At 34.9% G+C, this 25,073-nt stretch overlaps 1 protein-coding gene across 3 annotated transcripts in view; it reads left to right on the top strand.

Moving 5' to 3' along the window:
- Window positions 1-25,073, top strand: part of ABCC11 (ATP binding cassette subfamily C member 11) — an 83,571-nt gene that overhangs the window by 18,777 nt on the left and 39,721 nt on the right. For all 3 annotated transcript variants that reach the window (XM_051979799.1, XM_051979800.1, XM_051979801.1), the window contains 6 exons: window positions 2,076-2,249; window positions 4,466-4,613; window positions 4,770-4,918; window positions 10,213-10,320; window positions 11,311-11,577; window positions 15,021-15,092. In XM_051979799.1, the coding sequence (XP_051835759.1) occupies window positions 2,076-2,249; window positions 4,466-4,613; window positions 4,770-4,918; window positions 10,213-10,320; window positions 11,311-11,577; window positions 15,021-15,092 (918 nt within the window). The remainder of the gene's footprint in view (window positions 1-2,075; window positions 2,250-4,465; window positions 4,614-4,769; window positions 4,919-10,212; window positions 10,321-11,310; window positions 11,578-15,020; window positions 15,093-25,073) is intronic.

Below are 25,073 nucleotides of genomic sequence, written 5' to 3'. Positions count from 1 at the left end.
TCATTTTGTCCATTGCTATAAGTCTATATATCCTTCTACACCCCATCTGATTCTATTCATATAACATAATTACTATTTTTACTTTTTCCTAGACAGTTTTGCTTTTTAGAGTCAGATCATACTCAGCTCTGCCCTAATCTTTCTTTTGGACTACATAATTATTGATGTCAGTCTAAGATATATGGTTTACATTTCCAAGTATAAAATATAAACAGTTTGTCTTTACAGAGTTCTTTGAAATGAGCATTTGATGTTGGTTCCTTTATGTTAAATTTTCTATTGAGTTCAGGTTTGATTGAAACAAAATCCTGAAAATCTGGGAGTTCACTGAAAGTCCATTGGGGAGGGGTTAATATTATACTTACTTTTGCTGGATATAATATTTTGGTCACAGGTCTAGTTCTTTTGATTGATGATAAATAATATTCCAGGACCAGGATTGATTCTAAATAATATTCCAAGATCTTCCAGGTCTTTTAGTGGAGCTAATTGTAAATCCTATACAATTTTAATTGTAGCTCCAGCATGTTTGAATTGTTTTGTTTTGTTTGTTTCTTGTAAAATTTTCTCTTTGATCTGGGGATTTCAAAATTTAGCAATAATGTTTCTATGTGTTTTCCTTGTAGAATGTGTTTAGAGTGGTGGTCGAATTTTTTCTATTTCTACTTTCCTCTCTTGGTCTATCAATTCAGGACATTTTTCTTCAATTATTTCTAGCATTATTGTGTCCTGCTTCCTTTTTTTGGTCACAGCTTTCAGGTAGTCCAGTTATTCTTATATTTTCTCTTCTTAATCTGTTCTCCAGATCTGTTGTTTTTTTTATGTTTCACATTTTCTTTTATTTTTTCATTCTTTACATTTTATTTGTTATCTCTTGGCCTCTTATAGTTTCACTGGCTTCCCTTTGCTTAATCTAATTTTCAGAGAATCATTTTCTTCTTTAAAACTCTGAATCTCCTTTTCTAATTGGTTGACTTTCTTTTCATAATCTTCTTGTTTTTCTTGGTTTGTTTTTATTTTTATTTTTATTATTTACTTTTTCTCAGTCTCTCTCATTTGAAGTGTTTATACTTCATACTGGTTAATCTTTGATCCTAGGGTCTTTCTTTGGGTTTTCTTGGACTGTTTGAGGAGGACTCTTATTCTACTCCGAGTCATATTTGTTTTTCACCAGTTTATATTCATCCTGACACAATTTTGTTTTGTTTAGGGTGGGGGAAGGAAATCTGGAGAGCTTGGAATTTTCTGACCTACTCTGCCATCTTCTCAGAATTTTACCCGAAATCACATAATTTCAATTCAAATAAATATAAGACTGGAAATAAGAAAGCATAGCAACACAAATTTAAAATACACACATATACACATCAATATCTATTACCATATAAAAATGACAACAAACAAAACAAGTATTACATAAGTGAAACAAGTTGAGAATCATCCCAGGTAAACATATGAGCAACAAAGCTAATTGATGCTTTTAATAGAGACCATATATGTAATAGCTAAGGAATATAAAATAAAGGGAAAATCATTATGGATTGGATTGATCAGGACATTGAAGATTAGTTAGACTAAGAAAAGAGGAAAAGGCAAAGGGAATACTTGAAATAGGCATTTTTGAAGTCATGGAGGAGGGCATCAGAAGAATAAGAGACATCTGAGATGAATTAACTTGATTAGAGTAGCAGTGGTGGGGATAAGTTTTGGGTTAGTGGATATTAGAGAGGAGGAGGAAGCCAGCTGCTAACCTGAAAATTCTGAGGGAGATTTTTATCCAATGAGTAGTTTTAATAGTAGACACTATAGGTCTTTGAGCTAGAGAATGAATTATAAAAAGTCTTCTTTTTCTAGATTCTATTTTTTGCTCACTCCTTTCCTCTGTAGGGAAATATGAGTATTCCTTCTAGGTTTATGCTGGAATTGAAGAAAAAAGAACATGGGGCAAAAAGAATCTTATTTCTTCTTCATCTCTAGAACATTTAAGAAGATCCTTCTGTCTCCAAAACAGAGAACTGCTCCCTTTGCTTGGTACACTCACAGATTCCCATATATTTTGTATTCTTATGTTGCAGACCATTAGCTTTTTTACCAGTGACATCAATCACCTATTTGAAGGGGCTTGCTTTGGTCCTCTGATTACCATCACATTAGCAACAATAGTTGCTGCTTCTGCTTCCACTTACGTCACTCTTGGTCCCACAGCATTCCTAGGAATTGTCTGCTACCTCCTGATTTTTCCCCTGCAGGTAATGTACTTTTTAAAAAATCACTTCACATTGGACTGTCTCACTAGGGTAGCTCTTGGAGTCTTGGGACCCTGACACATTTTTGAGAAAAATCTTTCTTGACTACTATTTTCCCAGTATAGTTTAAATTTAGTTTTATCCAACAAAATTTGACTTGGTACCTTGTAAAGAGTAGGCACTTAATAAGTACTTGCTAATTTGAATTCTGTTCATGAGAAACAGTGAGCATGATACTTAGAGTTAGAAAACTTGGCTTCAAATACCTGCACTGCCACTTCTATAATATGGGGATAGCATTAATTATCTTTGCTACCTCACAGGATTGTTATAAAGATGAAAACAAAAAAGAGGTGAGAAATATTTTGTAACTATGAAGTTCTATGTAAAGTAAGAATAACAGCATTTTAAATTTGACCAGACTCAGTTGTAGCCTACATGGAATGATAATTCCTCAGTTCTACTTGACTCACTGCAATATTCATTCATCTTCAGATAACCCAGGAGATATGTTTGCATATTTCTTTATTAATTATTAATATTGTAACTTCATTCTTAATAAAGAATGTTATCTCTGAGTTCCCTATTCAAGTTTATTAAATTTTACTCTTTTAATTATTTGGAGAAATTTTGATACAGTAGATAGGGTACCATAATTGGAAGCAAGAAGATTTGGGTTTAAATTATGCTTCAGATGCTCATTAGCCCAGTGACTGGGCAAGTCACTTAACCTCTCTTAAAGTTTTTCATTTCCTCATCTGTAAAATGAAGAAGTTGGACCAGATGGCGTCTAAAGTTTTTGACAGCTCTAAATCCTATGAACTTCTTTTTTGATTAGCAATTATTCACATATCTTTATATATAAAAACTCCTAATTGTCTAGGTTTAAATAAATGTCAGACATTGACTATGTAACTTAATAGGTTAACAAAAAGAACACAAAGATAAATAATTATTTGTAATAATTTATCGATAAGAAGATAAGTCTGTGGTCCCCTAGCATAATAACTTCTACTCTTTATTTCTTCTTACTTCTGAAACAATCCCATCATTGAGCTTTATTAGATGGCAGCTGAAGTCATTCAAGAAACCTTATTTAATCATAAAATATAAAATGTATTCAAAAAATTAAAAGTTAAACTTCATCTTCTTGGAGAATAAGGTGTTTTCAGTCTTCAGTCATAACAGGAAAAGTCTTCACAAATGTCAGTTAAAAATCAATTGCTTTACAAATGATTAAAATTCAATCTCTTTACAAATAATGAATACTCCCTATCTGCTCATACACAGTTTATAAATAAAAATTAGAACTTGTATACTTACCAATGATTTCTTAGAAAGTAAGTTATTTTGTCATTCTTCAAGATGCTAAAATCTTGTGAATAATAATAATATCCCCACAGAAGATGTGATTGAAGCTAGTATTATATCTGAAAAGATAAAATTCACTACATTTTAACAGGTAGGAAATGTGTGATTGATGATATTAGTCATTTTCAAATCATGCATTGACGTGTGATCTCATCATTATAGCAAAGTAAATAATAAATTCAAAGAGAAAAGAAAAGATACTGCATGCATGTTTATTAAATTCTTTACAACCTATTTAATCAAGCTGATGGTACTGAAAAAAAGGGAGGAAAGGAATAGATAAAGGAAAAGACATTGATTCTGATGTTAAAATTTCCAATGGAAATTTAATTGATATAAACAGTTGCTACCATCAGGATCTCAAAAGACCCTAGGAACTACCTCACCAGCAATCACTTGGTCTTGTTACCAAGAATAGCCCAGGACAAAACCAATTAAAAATATAGACTCATTTGCAAAATGTTATAGAGAAGGATAAAGGATTTTGAAAAACAACAAAAAGAGCAGTGAAAAACAGTATCTGTAGAAAGCCTGTTGTGAGAATCAATTAAGCTAAATCATCCCAAGTACTTTTTCCAATTAACTGGGAAAAAAACAAAAAAATTTAACAGATATGCACAAAGTGATCTACAAAGAATTATTCCTATCCTTAAGGATACCAGAACACACACCGTACCTCAAGACTCTAAAAAGGATGTCAGTCAGATGAGGTTTCTAAATCAAGTTCTAGAATTTCTGTCTAGGAATATCTTTGACTATCTCTATGTGTAGGACAAAATTCTCAACCTTGCTTTAAAATATTCTCTTGTTAGTGATTTCTGAACAATATCATTCGATCCCAACTACAGGCAGTTTTGACCAAGATTATTGTGAGGTTACAACATAAGACTGCTGAGGTCAGTGATAAGAGAATCCGAATCACAACTGAAATTCTCACCTGCATTAAGCTGATTAAAATGTACTCTTGGGAAAAACCGTTTTCAGCCATCATTAAAGGTATGAAAAGGGCATGTTTTCATATAGAGCCTTATAATGTCAATTTGCTTCAATGTTAGATCCTTCAGAATTATTGACTTCTACCTGGAATACTGTTGGGATTATTACACATTTGTCTTTTTTTTTTTTTTTTTTTTTTGTGTGTGTGTATTTAAGCTTTAAGAAGCAAGGAGCAGAAATTATCGGAAAAATGTGGATTTCTTCAGAGCCTCAATACTTCTGTTTTGTTCATTGCACCAACTGTGGCTACTGTTGTGATGTTTCTTGCCCACACAGGTTTAAAGCTAGAACTCACTACATCAGTAGTAAGTGTTCTTAATATATTTCTTTTCTCTCCTTATTCGTCAGTAAGAAATTGAATTTCCTTATGTTTCTTCTCTAATTTTTGCCCTCTGAGATTTCACAGCCATATTGCCTTTATTCAAACTTTTAGGGTTTTTTTGTACTGAATGTATATATGAAATTTGTATATGAGTATGTGTGTTTATGTATATATAGAAGTAAAGGGATTCAAAATTGTATTTTCGTTGGTACTGGAAAAATTTGCCAATGATGGATATCAGCAAGCTATCTGTAATTCAAAATGCATTGAAAGTTAAGTCAGTCATTCATTGAATAAACATAAATGCCTAACATGTGCTAAGCACTGTGCTAAGCATTAGGATTACAAATAAGAAAAAAAGATAGCCCTTGCCCCTAAGAAGTTTATAATCTAATGGGGGAAGACAAGTACAAAAGGAAACTGAATGAAGGTTTGGGCAGAAGGTAGTACAATGGAGTCTAAATCAAGGAATGAAGAAATGAAGAACTGACTATTTTGGAAATCTCTCTTTAAAAAGAATTTTTGCGAGCATTATTTTGCTCTGTCCTGCAGCTCTCTAATCAGAAAGGTTAAGAAGGGTAGAAATTAGATGTAAACATCAAAACTGATACAACCTCACTAGATGAGATCTCCCTGGGGATGATGGGATTTCCTGGGAGCCACAATCATGATGGAATCCAATTCAAAGAATGCAGCTGATGGGAAATGAATTAATTTGCCTTTGTAGCTATGTGTGAGAGTCAGACTGGAACCTAGCTTTTCCAGCCTCTATCCACTTTTGACATTGCATCTCGCTGCTTTTTGATCCATCCCTTTTCCAATTCATCCTCCACTTGGCTACCAAATATATACTACTAAAGTATAGATCCAATTCTGTCACCCTCCAATCATGATTCCTTTATAGTCCCTGTGATAAACTAAAAACTCTGTTTCTTCCTAAGATCCTCATAATTTGGTTTCAAACTATACTTCCAAATTAATTGCTCATTACTTTCACTTGACATTCTATGCTCTAGCCAGACTTCTGTTCCCTTTACTGCTTCAGGGTCTTTGCAGAGGCATCTGCTATGGCTCATGAGAATAGACCCCAAAATCTGAGTTTTAGAAAGAAATTTATTAAGTCATTTGGAAGAAGAGAGTAAGCTGGAAAGAAGTATAGTTTCCTTCCTCCAGCTTCTGGTAGGTTTATATCACGCAGGATTTTGATCAAGCTTCTTGCCCAAGTGACACACACAAATAAATCATTTGATAGAGATATAAGCAGAGCTTCTTAAACTTATTTTACTTGTGAACGTTCTTTTGCCTCAAAATTTTTTATGAGACCCCAAATAGCTAAGTATGTAAAATAGGTATACAAATCAAACATTTACCAATAATAAATCATAATTTCACAACTTCCACATTTGGTTATGACACCTACTTGGGGTCAAGCCTCACAGTTTAAGAAGCTGGGAGTTATGGACCCTAAACAAATCCCGGATGTAGGGATCTCAAACAAAAATGTTTGGGGTAGATCCAGGACCTGGAAGAACTCAAGATACCTTATAACCATCTGCAGCATTCCCAGAAAGTTACTGGGGTCAGGAGACTTTCTGAATACAGATCATATCAAGTTGGATTTAAATTCATGATTTTTACAAACAATATGATAAATTATTTTTCCTTGGAATTTCTCCTTTTTGGACTTTTCTAAGCCTGATATTCTCATAATAGTGAAAGCATAATTAGAGAAGCAAAAAGCTGTGTTATCAAAGGGAGTTCATTAAAACAACTTAAACTAATGTCTAAAGCTTGAGTTAATTCATTTAAGAAAGAGTAGGGGCCAGATTGATGATAAACTTTTCCTGATGTCTCATAATCAAGGTATAAATTTGAATAAGTCTCAGGAAACTTAAACTTACAATCAAGAAACGAGTGTAGTGTGGCCAGAAATATCACAAAAATTATAATCCCATGTTTCAGTGTCATAAAAGCTGAACAAACTTAATTAAGAAACAAACCTTGTTCAACAGACTCTATAGATAAACTAAGTCAGATTATAAATTAAACTACTTATAGGACTCACAAAGGACTGATTGAGAGGGAAGATTTATATATCACCAAGGTAATCAGAGTCAGGGAAAACTTCTTATACAATTAACTAGGGAATAACTAAATGATTTGGGGGAACTTCAAATTTCCCTTTGGCTTCTATCTGAGGAATGTCAAATAATTAACATTATTATGCCATAAATCAGGTTTTGATCATGTGAGATTAATAAAAACAGAAAAACAGGCTTTCATCTAGACAAAAGTTGCAGGAAGAAAAATAAATTAAAAAAAATTAGGGAATACCACTCTTCCAGACAAACATCAATGCTGTGAAACAAAAAAGCCAAAGTGATACAATAATGATTATCAATGTTAAATAACATTAAATAACTCACTCCCAATATCTATTTAATCAGAACATTTCATCTTGATTCCTATGTGTCATATGTCCTAGTTGTCTGATCCTTGGAAAAATCTTCCTTTGGAAATTCTGTTTTAGACCTTGTTCTCAGGGCAGCTTTGGAGGAACCTCCTTCCAACAGATCCACTTCTCTGATTCCAAGACATTTATATAGATTTATAAATTCTGCTAAAATCTGCCAGTAACAAGACTCGATACAATTTAATACAATTTCCTAAATTTGGTTTCCAAGTAACTTATTCATGTAGTGAAAACCAACTCAAACCTTATGGAGCTAGTTCTATTATAAGAAGAGCATCAAATTAGAGATCCATAATTCACCTGAAACTTCAGAGAATTTCAGTTTAATATACCACTTGCTCTTTCTATTTATACCTATGCCTTTTATCTGATATGGTTAATGCCATCAGCAGGCTAAAGGAAGAATCTTTAAAAAAGATACATGAGAGCCTGACTTGCAAAATATACCCTTCTATCTCTTAATATTATGAAACTTCAAAATGAGAAAAATGATTTATAATTATTAATGCAATTTTATATGTAAAATCCTTAACTCAGTTTTGAGACTTTGTTACTAAAATACACTCAGGTATATCCTATGAGAAACATCTGAAGGCCAATCATGTATACATACATACATACATTAGAAGTCTAAGAACTAGAATATAAATATATGTGTATATTTATATTCTAAGAACTAGAATATATAAATATACACATATATTTATATTCTAGTTCTTAGACTTCAAATAGTCTGTTGCTTTCTCAAAGTTTACTATTTCATTACATTTAAAAATGTTTACATTATTATTCTATTCCCCTCTTCTGAGGATATATATTATCTTCATATAATGCTGAAAGATACTTAAAGAACCTAATCTTATACATGAATATATAACTATTAGCAAAGCAAGTATAAGAAATTCATTTTTCTTAGTTGCTTAGGATATGGAGTTATTGGCAAATTCAAATTAAAAACAGATCTTTCATACTTGCATCCTATTAGAGTAAATCAGATGTTTTAGTATTAATTTATTAATTAATAGATTTACTATTGCAATAACAAAACTTACTTAGTTTACCTACCTTGATTATGGAAAGTTGTTGTGAAAGATAAAAAGAGGGACATGATTATGACAATGTCAAGACTTCTGCTTCAAGGGCTCAGACTGATCTGATAAAAGCCATAACAAAGGGGCAAAAATCACTTAGCTCTGAATCAGACAATCTCAATGGGAGAGATAAATATGCAAACAGCATATACAAAGCAAGCTATCAACAGGAAAAATTAGAGATAATCGGAAGGTACCGCAATTAAAAGGGATTAAGAAGCTGAGATTTTAGTAGGTCTTAAAGGAGGGCAGGGAGGCCATCAATCAGAGTAGAGGATGGAAGGTGTTCCAAGCATGGGGCACAACCAAAGAAAATGCCTGGAGCTGGGAGATTGTCTTGTTCATGGGCCAGCCAGGAGATATATAGAAACTCCTATTTAAAACCAGTGTGGCCCATCTAGCCTTTCCTCCTCATTTTGGCCCTATGATTAGAGTGTGATGTAATCAGATGCCTGAAGGCAGTTAAAATGTAAGGACTTATTGATAGAATGGAGAACCTTCTTATTGAGGGAAATGAAGGCATGGAAACAAGTAAGAAAAATCTTCTCTGATAGCCAAATGAGGTATTCCCAAAATAAATAATAGAAGAGTGGATAAATAATATAGTCTTGGCAAGGGCTGAACAAGATATGAATTTACAATGGCTGAGCTCATTTTACCAAAAGGGGGTCAAAAGCCAAAATTAACACTAAGAAGTCAAACAAGCAAACATCAATAAGGGTGTCTTGTTCATTTACTTACTATGTGCTCATTGCAATGGGAGATTCAAAAGAATTATAAGGTAGAATCTCTTCCCTTGATGGGCTGACTAGTTGTATAAATTAGACATACATCTTCCTAGCTAATCAGGGAACACCCTATATGTTATATAATCGATCATGTAATTATCATAACATAATTATATATTATTACATATTACATTATATAATACATACCATATAACCAAAGGTTAGATTATATGTTTTGGAGTATAAGTGATGTAAGAGATCGGAATAAAACTAGAAAAGTAGAGGTTGAATTTGATAATTACTATGATCCCTTCCAGCTCTAACATTCTTTAATTCTTAGGTGGATTGAATTTGATCATGGAAGACTTATTGTACAAGGTGGTCCTTGAGTTGGCTTTGAACATTGGGATTTGAAAAGGCAGAGAAGAGGGAGGAAGGCATTTGAGGCAAAGGAAAAATGATGAGAATAAAGTTTTAGAGCAGACTAAAGAGCAGTAATATTTCTGATGTCCAAGGCCAGCACCACAGAAAGACTGAGGATGTGGAACATTTCCTTTCCTCCTCTATCCTTTCTCCCAATTCCACAGACTCCCTAATATTCTAAGGCTTCACCAGATTGGCCCACCATTGGGAGAAGAAGTGGGATAAGCACAATTCAGAGAACATCTCACCCAGAGGGAAGCATAAAATTTGGTAGCTTTTTATTTTAACTAATTTTTCTTACTAACTATCCTGTTAAATGAATAAAAGTAGTGTCATGCTAATCTAAATTTCAATATCCTGGAACAAAGTCCTAGTTACCCTACCATATCTGCAGATCTGCAAAAATGAAAGAAATTATAGTTATCCCAATGGCAGTATCACCATCCCAACACTGTGAAGTAACCCAACATAGTAATGTAGACCTGCAAGGCTATTTTTTATGCCTTCATAATAAGAAGCCCTAAAATAATGAACATTTTCTCTTTTCTTTTTTCTTCTTGAGGCATTTACTGCTGTGGCAACCTTGAATACACTGAGGCTGTCTGTTTTCTTTGTACCTTTTTCTACCAAAGGATTTACGAATTCAGAGTCAGCTGCACAGAGATTGAAGGTAAACTTTTTATTGTTAGTTTGGCATATCATTTGGCAGTGACTTTACCATCAAGAACATCTTTTCGGTGTACTCTTCCCTTAACATGTGCAGTCTACCCAATTTTAATTCTTTGCATTGTTCAGGAAAGGTAGTCTATATAGAATGGTACCAAAACAAACATTTCTTAGTCTTTCCACTGATAAAAAAAAAAAAAAAAAGCCAAATCACATGAATTTTGACTCCATGAGGACATTACAGTGATTTTTCAAAAAGAAATGAGTTGATATAAGATGCTAGTGGAGACTTGGATTCTAATTCCAGTGTGATTGTTGACTGTGTAACAGTGAGGAAATCACTGTCCTTTTCTAGACCTCAATATCAGGCTTAGAAATCTGAGGTTTCTTCCAGTATTAAAATGCTATGATTTTGATCTATGTCAAAATTTAATCAGCATTATTTATAGAAAAAAACATTTACTCAATATTGAATAGAATAAGAGAATAGTTAAGATTTTAAAAATTAACTTTTAATCACTTGGAAAACTAGTAACAGTATTCATTCACATGGCAAAACGGGTACTAATTACAAATTATTCTTATGTAATTATCAAACTGGATACAACAATATAATATCTCTATTTAGGTGTCTCTTTATCTCTTTCCATATATAATATAGGAATGTATCTCTATATCCATAGCTATATACATCTTTGATAGGTATAGGGAATAAATTTGTTGAATTCATTTGTATCATGAATTTTGGTAGAGGGAATTCCCTCTAAGATTTTAGGTCAGCCAGCACCTTTTCTGCAATTATTTAGCCTAAGAGTGTTGCTCCTATCTATATTTGAAAATAATGAAATGATTCTATCATCTGGACTGCCACTCAGTGAGAGTGACCATTTCTCTAATTTGTCTTAATTGGTGAGTTTTTAAAGTTCACTGAAGCTGTATTTAGTGAGATTTCTGGCGATTCTAAAATGAATTTTTCTTTGTATTTTCTTTCTAGAAATTTTTCCTGAAGGAATGCCCTGCATTTTATGTCCAGGAACTGAAAGGCTCTGCTGCATTGGTTTTTGACAATGCCACCTTGTCTTGGGAATGGAATGATAGTGGGATCTGCAATGGAGCTATGGAGATGAATGGAAAGGGGGACTGTGCTGACAAACCTGTCATGGTGTCATCTCAAGTGAAGAATCAGAGGCTCAGCCAACTTGGAGAGAGAAAGACCAGCCTGGGTCCAGTGTTGCACAATATAAACATTGTGGTACCAAAGGTAATGTCACACATTGCCCACAGAACAAAATAAATGCCATCTAAGAATCCGAGGTCACAGGGCAGGAAGAGACTAGAAATTATTGAGATTCTAGACCAACCTCTCTAATTATTCAGGATAAGACTGAAGTGAGAAGTATGAAGGAACTGATCTAAGTTAACACAGCAACTTAGTAGTAAAACTAGAATAGGGATAATAGCATCTACCTCCCAGAATTGACAGTTAAGTGAAATAATACTTGTAAAAGTGCTTAGCACAGTGCCCAGTACGTAGTAGGTGTTTAATAAATGCATACTTGCAGAGTTTAGAATTGGGACTTAGGTACATGGAGTATAGAGAAGAGGCCGAAAAGGAGCATTGAGTACAGAAGATCTTGGTTTGAGCCCCACTCTCACAAAGTTGTAGTGGTACTCCACTTGCCTCATCTGTAGAATCCTTCATTAATATCTTTGCAGTTATAAGTCTTATGATACACCAAAAAGCACAGTTTCTGCCCAGGCCCTACCTTGCACAAAGGCAAAGTAGATGGAGTAATGGCATCACATAGAGTGACATTGAGAGTGCTTTTGGCGGCTCCAGGAGGATTCTCTTCCCCCATTATCGGGCCCTTTTAGTGTAGTTCTATTACCTAAAAATCCCTGAAGAAAGTCAAGGAAGCTAGGAGAGATGAGGGAAAAGGAATTCCAGGCATTGGGGACAGCCAGTGAAAAAGCCAAGAGTTTGGAGATGAAGTACTGTATTTGAGGAAGAGCAAGATGGTCAGTGTCACTGGATTGAGAGCACATGGAAGAGTAAGGCAGGAAGGTAGAAAGGAGGAGGATATGAAGAGCTTTAAAGACCAAACATGGGGCTTTATATTTGATTCCAGATTTAATAGGAAACTGTTGGATTTTATATAAGAAGGGCTGGTGGGGAGGGGGGGAGGAGGCAACATGGTCAGACCTGCATTTGAGGAAGATCCACTATGAGTGGAGGAAGAGTTGGAGAGAGGAGGAGGAAAGAGGAGCTATTTATTAACTAAATAAAGGCAGAAAAACCAACCAAGAGTCTATTATAAACAGCTTGGGTGGAAGGTAATAAAAAGCTGCCCCAGAGTGGGAGCAATGTCTGAGGGATGTATACAGGAGATGTCACCAATGATGTAGATGACAGGATCAATGGCTGGTTGGCTGTTGGAGGGTGAGAGCATGAAGTCCAGGATGGCACTAGCTTGTGAGTATGGTAGTATCCTCAACAGAAATAGAGGAGTTAGGAAGAGGTGAAGGCTGCAGAGGATGTTAATGAACTCAATTTGGACATGTTAAGTTTAAGGTATCTGTGGGAATCCATTTCAAGGTGTCTAAAAGGCAAAGATGCAAGACTAGAGGCCAACAGAGTTGTACAAGTAGATCTGTACAAGTAGATCTGAAAATCATTTGTATAAAGGTAATCATTAAAACCATGGGAACTGATGAGATTCCCAATTGAAATAGTATTAAGAGGGAAGAGAAAAGGGCCTGGGCCAGAGCATTGGGGGATCCCAACTGTTAGTGGATGGCACAGATGAAGATCCAGCAAAGGAGACAGAGAAGGAGAAGTCAGATGGGTTAGAAGAGAACCCGGAAAGAGCAATATAATGAAAATCTAGAGGAAAAAAAAAAAACAATATCAAGGAGAAGAGGATGACATAGTGTCAATGATTATGCAATATATGAGAAGTGAGAAAAGGTCATTAAATTTAGCAATTAAGAGATACCTAGAACTTTGAACAGAACAATTTGGGTTGAATGAGCATGGAATCAGATTGCAAAGAGTTAAGAAGAGAGTTAAAGAAAAGGCAGTGAAGGTATCTATTGTACATAGCTTTCTCACCTTTTGTAGCCATAAAAGGGAGGTAAAATAGAAGAAGACAGCTAAGAGGGATGGATGGATCAAATGAGGATTTTTTGAAGAAGGAGAGAGATATAGGCATGTTTGTAGGCAACAGTGAAAGAATCAGTAGAGAGGGAGCAATGGAAAATTATTGAATTATTTATTTAGTATTTTATTTTCCCCCAGTTACATGTAAAAACAATTTTTATCATTCATTTTTAAAATTTTGAGTTAGAAATTCTCTTCCTCCTTTCCCACTTCCTCTCACTGAGGAGGCAAACAATTTTATGTAGGATATATATGTGTAGTCATGCAAAACCTTTTTCTATATTAGTCATATTCTAAAAGAAAATATAGACTAAAAACCCCCCAAAAAGTAAAGTAAAAAATTATGCTTTAATCTGTGATAAGACTCTATCAGTTCTTTATATGGAGATTGATAGCATTTCTCATCATAAGTCCTTCAGAGTTGTCTTGAATCACTGTATTGCTGAAAATAGCTAAGTTATTCACAGTTGATCAATCATCTTACAATATTACTCTTACTCTGTACAATACTATTCTGGTTCTACTCATTTCAATTTGCATCAGTTTGTATAAGTCTTTCCAGGTTTTTCTAAGGATCCTGCTCATCATTTCTTGTACCACAATATTATTTTTTACAATCATACACTACAGCTTGTTCAACCATTCCCCAATTGATGGAAATCCTCTTAATTTCCAATTCTTTGCCACTATAAAAGAGCTGCCATCAATATTTTACTCTATATAGGTCATTTTCCTTTTTGCTTTTTAATCTCTTTTGGGATACAGACCTAATAGTGGTATTTATGGATCAAATAGTATGACTATAAGGCTTTATAGAGCTTTGGGCATAGTCTCAACTTGCTCCACATAATGATTGGATCAGTTAGCAACTAATGAAAGATCATTGGGAGAGGAGGGATGACAGAATAAGCAGTCTACTAAAGACGATGGGATAGAGTGAGCCTTGGGACAGAGAGGTCCTATTGAACAGGTCACTGATCCTCCCTAAACTTTAGTTTCTTCATATATGCTTCAAATAAAGCAGACTAGATCAGTGGTATCAAACTCAATTAGAATTGGATTGTTGATCCATATGTAAAGATCCCTACTAATGTGATTTCAATGCACCAATCACCCTTTGGGGGAATCTCACAGCTATGAGAAACACAGTCTGTGTGCATCACGGACCCAAGAAGTCCCAAAGTATACAGGCGCCACTGGCTTTGTGGATTCTAGTGTAAAATACATCTTCAGCTTTATTGTAACATTCCCAGGCCTCGGGATCCTCATCTATAAAATGACTGGTTAGACCAGGTAGCTTCTGAGTCCCCTTCCAGCTCTGGGTCTATGATACCATGATATTGCCATCCTTCAAAATTTTTCTGAAAGGATTTTAAAACTTACTGAGGGGGTTGGAGAAATGATGGGAGGACAATTGTTCCCTCTTCTTGATGCTGTGGCTGTACTGACAAAATGTAGGCACACGGAAAAGGTTTTGGGTTGTAGTAGTTTGGGGGCTATGGAGAGCATCATTCAACACTCATCTGTTTTCATTTGTCTTGCAGGGGAAGATTTTAGGAATTTGTGGAAACACAGGAAGTGGAAAGAGCTGTCTATTATCGGCTATTCTAGGGGAGGTAAGTGAAATGTTCCAGTGCACCATTTCTCTTCACACAGATCTAAATACCTGCATGGTATCCCTCACCACACCCGAGTCTTCTGGGTCAGTCTTGCCACCATGACACAAAGTCCTTGATTTGCATGTGGTCTCTTCTATTGGACTGTATGCTTTCTGAGGGCAGGGTCTGTCTTTACCCTTTTTTTTGGGATGTCCCCAGCACTTAGCATAGTGTCTGGCAAATAAAATATGCTTGCTAAATGCTTATTGACTAATGAATCAATGATCTAAAGTTAACTCCTTCAAAATTTCATCTTATTTTACTTTTCCCCCTCATAAACCAGCTCTGTGAAGATACCTCTGTGAAGATATCTTTTTAAAAAATTTTTTTAATTTTTTATTTTATTTAATAATAACTTTATATTGACAGAATCCATGCCAGGGTAATTTTTTTTTTACAACATTATCCCTTGCACTCGCTTCTGTTCCGATTTTTCCCCTCCCTCCCTCCACCCCCTTCCCTAGATGGCAAGCAGTCCTTTACATGTTAGATATGTTGCAGTATATCCTAGATACAATATATGTTTGCAGAACCAAACAGTTCTCTTGTTGCACAGGGAGAATTGGATTCATAAGGTAAAAATAACCCGGGAAGAAAATCAAAAATGCAAATAGTTCATATTCGTTTCCCAGTGTTCTTTCTTTGGGTGTAGCTGCTTCTGTCCATCATTTATCAATTGAAACTCAGTTAGGTCTCTTTGTCAAAGAAATCTACTTCCATCAGAATATATCCTCATACAATATCGTTGTCTAAGTGTATAATGATCTCCTGGTTCTGCTGATTTCACTTAGCATCAGTTCATGTAAGTCTCACCAGTCCTCTCTGTATTCATTCTGCTGGTCATTTCTTACAGAACAATAATATTCCATAACATTCATATACCACAATTTACCCAGCCATTCTCCAATTGATGGGCATCCATTCATTTTCCAGTTTCTAGCCACTACAAATAGGGCTGCTACAAACATTTTGGCACATACAGGTCCCTTTCCCTTCTTTAGTATTTCTTTGGGATATAAGCCCAATAGAAACACTGCTGGATCAAAGGGTATGCACAATTTGATAATTTTTTGGGCATAATTCCAGATTGCTCTCCAGAATGGTTGGATTTGTTCACAACTCCACCAACAATGCATTAGTGTCCCAGTTTTCCCGCATCCCCTCCAACATTCATCATTATTTTTTCCTGTCATCTTAGCCAATCTGACAGGTGTGTAGTGGTATCTCAGAGTTGTCTTAATTTGCATTTCTCTGATCAATAATGATTTGGAACACTCTTTCATATGAGTGGTAATAGTTTCAATTTCATCCTCTGAAAATTGTCTGTTCATATCCTTTGACCATTTATCAATTGGAGAATGGCTTGATTTCTTATAAATTAGGGTCAGTTCTCTATATATTTTGGAAATGAGGCCTTTATCAGAACCTTTAACTGTGAAGATGTTTTCCCAGTTTGTTGCTTCCCTACTAATCTTGTTTGCATTAGCTTTGTTTGTACAAAGACTTTTTAATTTGATATAATCAAAATTTTCTATTTTGTGATCAGTAATGGTCTCTAGTTCATCTTTGGTCACAAATTTCTTTCTCCTCCACAAGTCTGAGAGATAAATTATCCTATGTTTTAGGTATCTTTTTGTAAAAAATCAGAGCCAGTATTTTTAGGCAGGATGATATGGTAGACAGAATATTGGAGTGGAAGTCATAAAGCCCTCCATTGAATCCAGCCTCAATTGTGTGACTCGATGCAAGCCACTTAAATTTTCTATCAGTCTGTCCACAAGCATTTATTAGCTTACTGTATGCCAGGCATGGCCTAAGTCACAGAAAAACAAATACAAACAGAAAGAAAGTTAGCATTCTAATGAGGGAAGCCAGCGTACAGAAAGAAGCTGAAAATGGGGTAGGGAGAGTGAGGGGAGTGATGCTGCAGGATGAGACTTAGAGGGAGAGACAAAGAGAGGAGCCCAGCAGTACAAAGGCACTTTGGGGTTGTGAATTCCAAGCTGGAGCCCTCATTTCACCATGATAAGATTTCTGGATCATGATAGAAAAGTCCTGACCTGACCCTCATTCACCTCCGCTGGAAAGTGAGGAAGGCAATACACGAGCTAAGGAGGCTGTGGTCAGTGCAGCAATTTAGGCAAAGTGCTCCCCAAACCCTGATGCTTGTTGGCATTCAACTGTTTCAGTCACGTCTGACTCTTCCTCACCCCATGGCGGGTTTTCTTGGCAGAAATACTGGGCTGGTTCACCATTTCTTTCTCCAGGTCATTTTACAGAGGAGGAAACTGAGACAAACTGGGCTAAGTGACTTGTCCAAGGTCACACAGCTAGGAAGTGCCTGAGGGTGAATTTGAACCTAGGGAGATGAGTCTTCTGAGTCCAGGCCTTGTGTTCCATCTATTGTGTCACCTAGCTGTACTTTTGCAAACCTTGCAGGACTATAATAATGTATACCACTACTACTACCACAACTACCACCACCATTACCATTACTACCACCATTACCACGATTACTACTACCATTACTACTACTACTACCACTACACCACTACCACCACCACTACCATTACTAGTACTAACACTACTACTACCACCACTACTGCTACCACTACTATTATTACTCCCACCACCATTACTAGTACTACCACTATTACTACCCACCACTATTGCTACCACTACTACTATTACTATCACCACTAGCCCCATTACTAGTACTACTACTACTATTACCACCACTACTGCTACCACTACTATTATTACTCCCACCACCATTACTAGTACTACCACTATTACTACCCACCACTATTGCTACCACTACTACTATTACTATCACCACTAGCCCCATTACTAGTACTACCACTACTACTACCACCACTACTGCTACCACTACTATTATTACTCCCACCACCACCACCACCATTACTAGTACTATCACTACTACTACTACCACCATTATTGCTACCACCACTACTATTACTACCACTACCACCACCATTACTACTACTACCACCATTATTGCTACCACTACTACTATTACTACCACCACCACCACCACCACCATTACTAGTACTATCACTACTACTACTACCACCACTATTGCTACCACCACCACCATTACTACTACTACCACCACTATTGCTACCACTATTACTATTACTACCACTACCCACCACCATTACTAGTACTACCACTACTACTATCACCACTATTGCTACCACTACTACTATTGCTACCACCACCACCATCATTACTAGTACTACCACTACTACTATTACTATCACCACCATCACCATTATCACCACTACCACTACTACTACCACTACTAGTACTATGACCACCATCTCCATTATCACCACTACCATTACTACTACCATTACTACTATTACTACCACCACCATCACTATTACTGGTATCACCACTACTACCACTACTATCACTACTACCACCATCACTATTACTATTACTACCAGTACTACTACTACTGTAGTAGCATTTATTATTTACAAGTGTTTTCTTCACAGCAAACTTGGTAGGAGCGAGGACACAAATATCTTCATTTAACAGATGAGGAAACTGATATTTGGAGAAACTGAGGAACTTGCCACTGATCACATGAGTAGTAAACACCAAGGCTGGAGTTTCTCTTCAAGTCTTGACTCTTGAATTCTGTGTTGTTTCTACTGTAGCACACTGACTAGTTGATCTTGTTACTAAATTTAGGTTTTTGTGTTGGAGATTCAATTGGATTTAGAGAAGTCCACTTTTTTCCTTTTCTCCTTCTCTTTTTAAATGTGTTTCTATACATTTAAAATATCCTGGTATCAGGTGAACAACAAACTGCCTTGGTGTAGGTTTTGCAAATTTGCCTTTAAGTTAAATGGCAAATTGATCTTCATGTACTTTTGACTTCTCAAGTCTCTTCATAACTATTATATCACTGGATCTTCCAAATAGCCCTTGGAATTATTGCTTCTATTTACTACAGGAGAAAATGGAGGGGGAATAATTGTCTGAATTCACATAGTCAGACAAAACCATGTCTAGAATCTGGGTCTCCTATTTCCTAGTCTTTTGCTTTGACCTTTAAAAAACTCCTTACTGAGGTGGTGAGAATAAGTGTGCCTCTATAAGTCACCTAACTTTTTACTAAGGGAAATTTAGTCAAGGCCCTGGAAAGAACAATCATTTCATAAACAAGCATTTCTAAAGTCTTTGCTATATGTCAGGCGCTGTGCTAGGTTTGGGGGCTATAAATACAAATAATGAAATAATCTCATAACTTACAAGGGTCTAACATTTTAATGGGAGAGAGAGTAGGAGATGATGTGTGTCACTATAATTACAAACAGAATAAATATAAAGTCAGTAAATGATCTTTGATCTACAGACCCACAATGGGGAAAAGTTATATCTTTATTTCAATATAATTGGCTTCCTTTATAATCCTACATATTTTATTTTATACATTTAAAAATATTATTCTGAGAAAAGGCCCATTGTTTTCATCAGATTGTCAATGGTGTTCATAACACAAAAAAGTTAGAAACCCCAGAGATAGAGGAAAGGTAGAATTTTTGATTAAGGATATGGAACAGTTATGGATAATGGTGTGACCATTTCTATGTGTAGTTTGAGATGGAGTGAATAAACAGGCCATGGGGGACTGAAGAGTTTTAAGGAACATCAGTATGTGAAAGTCCCCTAGTCTAAGAGCAAAAGTTTTTTTTTTTTCTTTCCCCTTTTCCCTTTCCTCTGCTTTCCTTTCCTTTCTTTCTCTGACAAATACTTCTGACAAATACTGCTATTATGAATATTTTCATAAAATAAGTCTTTTCTTGCTGTCAATAACTTCTTTGGGAATAAAGATTCATTAGTGGGATCAATGGGTTAAAGGGTATGAACAGTGTTGTAACTTTCCTTGCACAATTCCATTTGTTTTCCAAAATATTTGGGTTAATTCAAAGTTTTACCAACAGTGCCCTTATAATCTTCTCTAAAAGGAGTAGCTTTCTCTAAAAATGTATCTTTTCCTTTTTTAAAACATGCTGACAATTTAATTGGTACATAAAAATTTATAGTATCATTATTTATAATAGTTAAGAAAAACCAACAATTGGAGAATTACTGAATAAATTATGCTAAACGTAATATTACTATAATATGAGGAATGATGTATATGAAGAATACAACACAATATAAGAATTCTTGCATAAAGTGAGTTAGATAAGATAAAATAGAATGAAAAAAAACAGTATCCGAGTTCTACAACTATGTGAGTGTAAAGAAAATTTAAACAGGAACAAAAATATGATCAAAGGCATGAGATAAGAGTGCACTAATTTAGAATATAACATTTATCCTCCAATTCAAAGTATCTAAAAATCTCTTGTCAAGAAAAAAGACTATCACTTTTTTGGGGGGAGAGTCTAGATCTCTGCTTTCATATTGACAAAATCCCTTTTATTAAGGCAGAACAACTATTTTGCAACTTCTAGGCATAAAGCATGATGTCACTGAGTCATTAAATGATATGTGTAGTGTCAGTTGGGATCAAAGCAGGAACTTCAGACGAGATTTTTCTGACTCTGAAGCCACCTACTGTCTACTAATTTGTGCTGCCATTGTGCCACTAAAACAAAGAGTAGAAACAAAAGATGAAGAAATATATAGTTTCCTCCTTTTGTTGCTGAAGTGGGTGACAGAGTATGTAGAGTGCTATTTGTGATGTCAAATGAACACAATGAAACAGGGTTTCTCTGCTTAAATTTTCTTATTGTAAAACCCATACAAGAGGAGATTTAATGAGTAGTAGAGGAAGGAGGAGTGACATGTTTAGGAATGATTGCGATGTCAAAACAAAAGGCATAAAAAAAATTTAGGCAAGACATTTAACCTCTAAAAAATAAAACTTTTTTTTTTTTTAAAGGAAGGGGTTAGGTTAGATGGCTTTTAAAATGTCTTCTAGCCCTAAAATTTATGATCTTATTTATAAAAAGATGGGCTTCACAGGAGGAATAAGCCTTGGGGGGGGAGGGTAGCCAATTGATGATTTTCTTAATCCATAGTCCAGCATAACACATCTTTCCTAAAAAGGACAATTCTCCTATTTAATGATCAATATGTAATTCAATCCTAGCAGCATAACTTCAATGGGGGTGGGGTGGGGAGAATAAAGAACACCTTTTCAATATAACATTGTAATAGTAATGTAATGGAAATAATCCTGATTTTGAATCAAGAAATGAGGTTTTAAAAATAGATTTTAATTAATATCTTTTGTTTTTACATAACCTACATTTACCCCTGTATCCTTTTCTCCATCTCTTACCTAGAGTGCCATTCCTTACAAGCAAGAATTTTCTTTTTAAGGAAACAAAAAATTCAGCAAACTAATCAACACATCAAAGAAAAATCTTATGTTATAATGCAATGTTTTATACCACCTCTGCAAGAAATGGGTCAGGAAGAAGACTTTTTTCATATCTCTTTTTTAGAACCAAAGGAAGTTAGATAGTACAGTGAGATATTTGGCTAGACATGAAGTTAGGAAGACTCAACTGGCCTCAGACATTTACTAGTTGGGTGACTCTGGGCACAGTCACTAGCCCTATTTGCCTTAGTTCATCATATGTAAAATGAAGTGAAAAAGAAAAGGGTAAATCATTTTAATATCTTTGCACGATCACAAAATGATATCACAAAGAGTTGGACTTGATTCATCGACAATTAGTCATTATAATTTTGTAACCTTCCATTTCAGTTGTCTTGTGATTGTTTTTTAATTTACATTGTCATGGTCATTGTAAATTTTGCTTTCCCTTTGTTTACTTCACTCTGCATCTATTCATACAAATCTTTCCATGCTTTTGTGTATAATGTTGTTTCTTATAGCATAGTAATATTTCATTCCATTCATGCACTATAATTGATTTATTTATTTATTTATTTTTATTTTATTTTTTATTTAATGATTACTTTATAATGACAACATTATTCCTTGCACTCGTTTCTTTTCCGATTTTTTTTCCCCTCCCTCCCTCCACCCCCTTCCCTAGATGGCAAGCAGTCCTTTATATGTTGGATATGTTGCAGTATATCCTAGATACAATATATGTTTGCAGAACCGAACAGTTCTCTTGTTGCATAGGGAGAATTGGATTCAGAAGGTATAAATAACCCGGGAAGAAAAACTAAAATGCAGATAGTTCACATTTGTTTCCCAGTGTTCGTTCTTTGGGTGTAGCTGCTTATGTCCGTCATTTATCAATTGAAACTTAGTTAGGTCTCTTTGTCAAAGAAATCCACTTCCATCAAAATATGTCCTCATACAATATCGTTGTCGAAGTGTATAATGATCTCCTGGTTCTGCTGATTTCACTTAGCCTCAGTTCATGTAAGTCTCGCCAGCCCTCTCTGTATTCATCCTGCTGGTCATTTCTTACAGAACAATAATATTCCATAACATTCATATACCACAATTTACCCAGCCATTCTCCAATTGATGGGCATCCATTCATTTTCCAGTTTCTAGCCACTACAAATAGGGCTGCTACAAACATTTTGGCACATACAGGTCCCTTTCCCTTCTTTAGTATTTCTTTGGGATATAAGCCCAATAGAAACACTGCTGGATCAAAGGGTATGCACAATTTGATAATTTTTTGGGCATAATTCCAGATTGCTCTCCAGAATGGTTGGATTCGTTCACAACTCCACCAACAATGCATTAGTGTCCCAGTTTTCCCGCATCCCCTCCAACATTCATCATTATTTTTTCCTGTCATCTTAGCCAATCTGACAGGTGTGTAGTGGTATCTCAGAGTTGTCTTAATTTGCATTTCTCTGATCAATAATGATTTGGAACACTCTTTCATATGAGTGGTAATAGTTTCAATTTCATCCTCTGAAAATTGTCTGTTCATATCCTTTAACCATTTATCAATTGGAGAATGGCTTGATTTCTTATAAATTTGAGTCAGTTCTCTATATATTTTAGAAATGAGGCCTTTATCAGAACCTTTAACTGTGAAGATGTTTTCCCAGTTTGTTGCTTCCCTTCTAATCTTGTTTGCATTAGTTTTGTTTGTACAAAGGCTTTTTAATTTGATGTAATCAAAATTTTCTATTTTGTGATCAGTAATGGTCTCTAGTTCATCTTTGGTCACAAATTTCTTTCTCTTCCACAAGTCTGAGAGATAAACTATTCTATGTTCCTCTAATTTATTTATAATCTCGTTCTTTATGCCTAGGTCATGGACCCATTTTGATCTTATCTTGGTATATGGTGTTAGGTGTGGGTCCATGCCTAATTTCTGCCATACTAATTTCCAATTATCCCAGCAGTTTTTATCAAATAATGAATTCTTTTCCCAGAAGTTAGGGGCTTTGGGTTTGTCAAACACTAGATTGCTATAGTTGACTATTCTGTCTTGTGAACCTAACCTTTTCCACTGATCCACTAATCTATTTCTTAGCCAATACCAAATGGTTTTGGTGACTGCTGCTTTATAATATAATTTTAGATCAGGTACAGCTAGGCTACCTTCATTTGATTTTTTTTTCATTAATTCCCTTGAGATTCTCGACTTTTTATTGTTCCATATGAATTTTGTTGTTATTTTTTCTAGATCATTAAAATATTTTCTTGGAAGTCTGATTGGTATAGCACTAAATAAATAGATTAGTTTAGGAAGTATTGTCATCTTTATTATGTTCACTCGGCCGATCCAAGAGCACTTAATATTTTTCCAATTATTTAAGTCTGACTTTATTTGTGTGGAGACTTTTTTATAATTTTCATGCACTATAATTTATGTAGGCATCCTCAACTGATGAGCATCTATTTAGTTTCTAGTTCTTTGATACCACAGAAAGTGTGACTATAAATATTTTGGTATATATGAAGTTTTGCTTTTTGTCAATGGTTTCTTTGGAATATGTACATAGTGGTAAAATCAAAATATAGGGAGATTTTAGTCACTTATTAGCATAACTCCAAACTGTTTTCTAGAATGTACCAACTCACAGCTCTACCAATAATACATTAGTATTCCTCTTTCTGCAATTTCTCCAATTCCTGTCCTTTGTCATCTTTGCAAATTTTGGAAATATGAAAGGAATCTTAGTATTGTTTATGATTTGCATTCCTCTTATTATTGACAGAGAGCATTTTATATAGTTGTTAAAAGAAGGTAATTCTTCTTTAGAGAACCATTTGTTCATGTTCTTTGACCACCTATCTTTTGGGGAATGGTTTTTAATTTTATAAATTTCTGTTATTTATAAAGCTATATGTCAAAATCCTATTTGATGCAGTTTTTTTTCACAGTTGACCACTAAACCTAGATGCATTAATTTTGTGTTTGCAAAAGCTTTTCAATTTAGTGTAATCACAATGATTTGATTTTATCTTTTATAATTATCTCTTATTTAAGAATTTCTCCCCATGTGAGTTGTTTGTCTACCATATTCCTCTTGTACTCTTTGTTCTTACTCACCCTCCCTACTCATAGTGTGTATGTTTGTGGGAGCGTGTACCCTAAATTTATGGCAATGAAGGATAAATGTCCTGGTTCAAACTTCTTCCATTCTATTCCAGTAAATGCTTGTGCTTTGGAATAGAATTCTTGTCCTCTCCAGAATCTTTGCCAAGAAAATTGCAAATGGAATCATGAAGAATTAGATAGGACTGAAATTAGAATGAACAATAATAAGAAATGTGAAATTTTAATCCTGACTCTGCTCTTTGTAGTTGTTAAACTCTCTGAATTTCAGACAATAGAGTACAAAAGAGTATTGGATTTGTACTCAGAGACCTCAATTCAAATCCTGTCTCAGGTACTTACTATCATCTGTATGATTTTGGGGGAGTTATAATTTAATCTCTCTGGACCATTATTTTCCATTCTCATCCTTACAAATAAGGACATTTGGCCT

Source organism: Antechinus flavipes, chromosome 2 (assembly GCF_016432865.1).
Source record: "Antechinus flavipes isolate AdamAnt ecotype Samford, QLD, Australia chromosome 2, AdamAnt_v2, whole genome shotgun sequence".
NCBI classification, from domain to species: Eukaryota; Metazoa; Chordata; class Mammalia; order Dasyuromorphia; family Dasyuridae; genus Antechinus; species Antechinus flavipes.
This window is presented reverse-complemented; position numbering and strand designations above follow the sequence as displayed.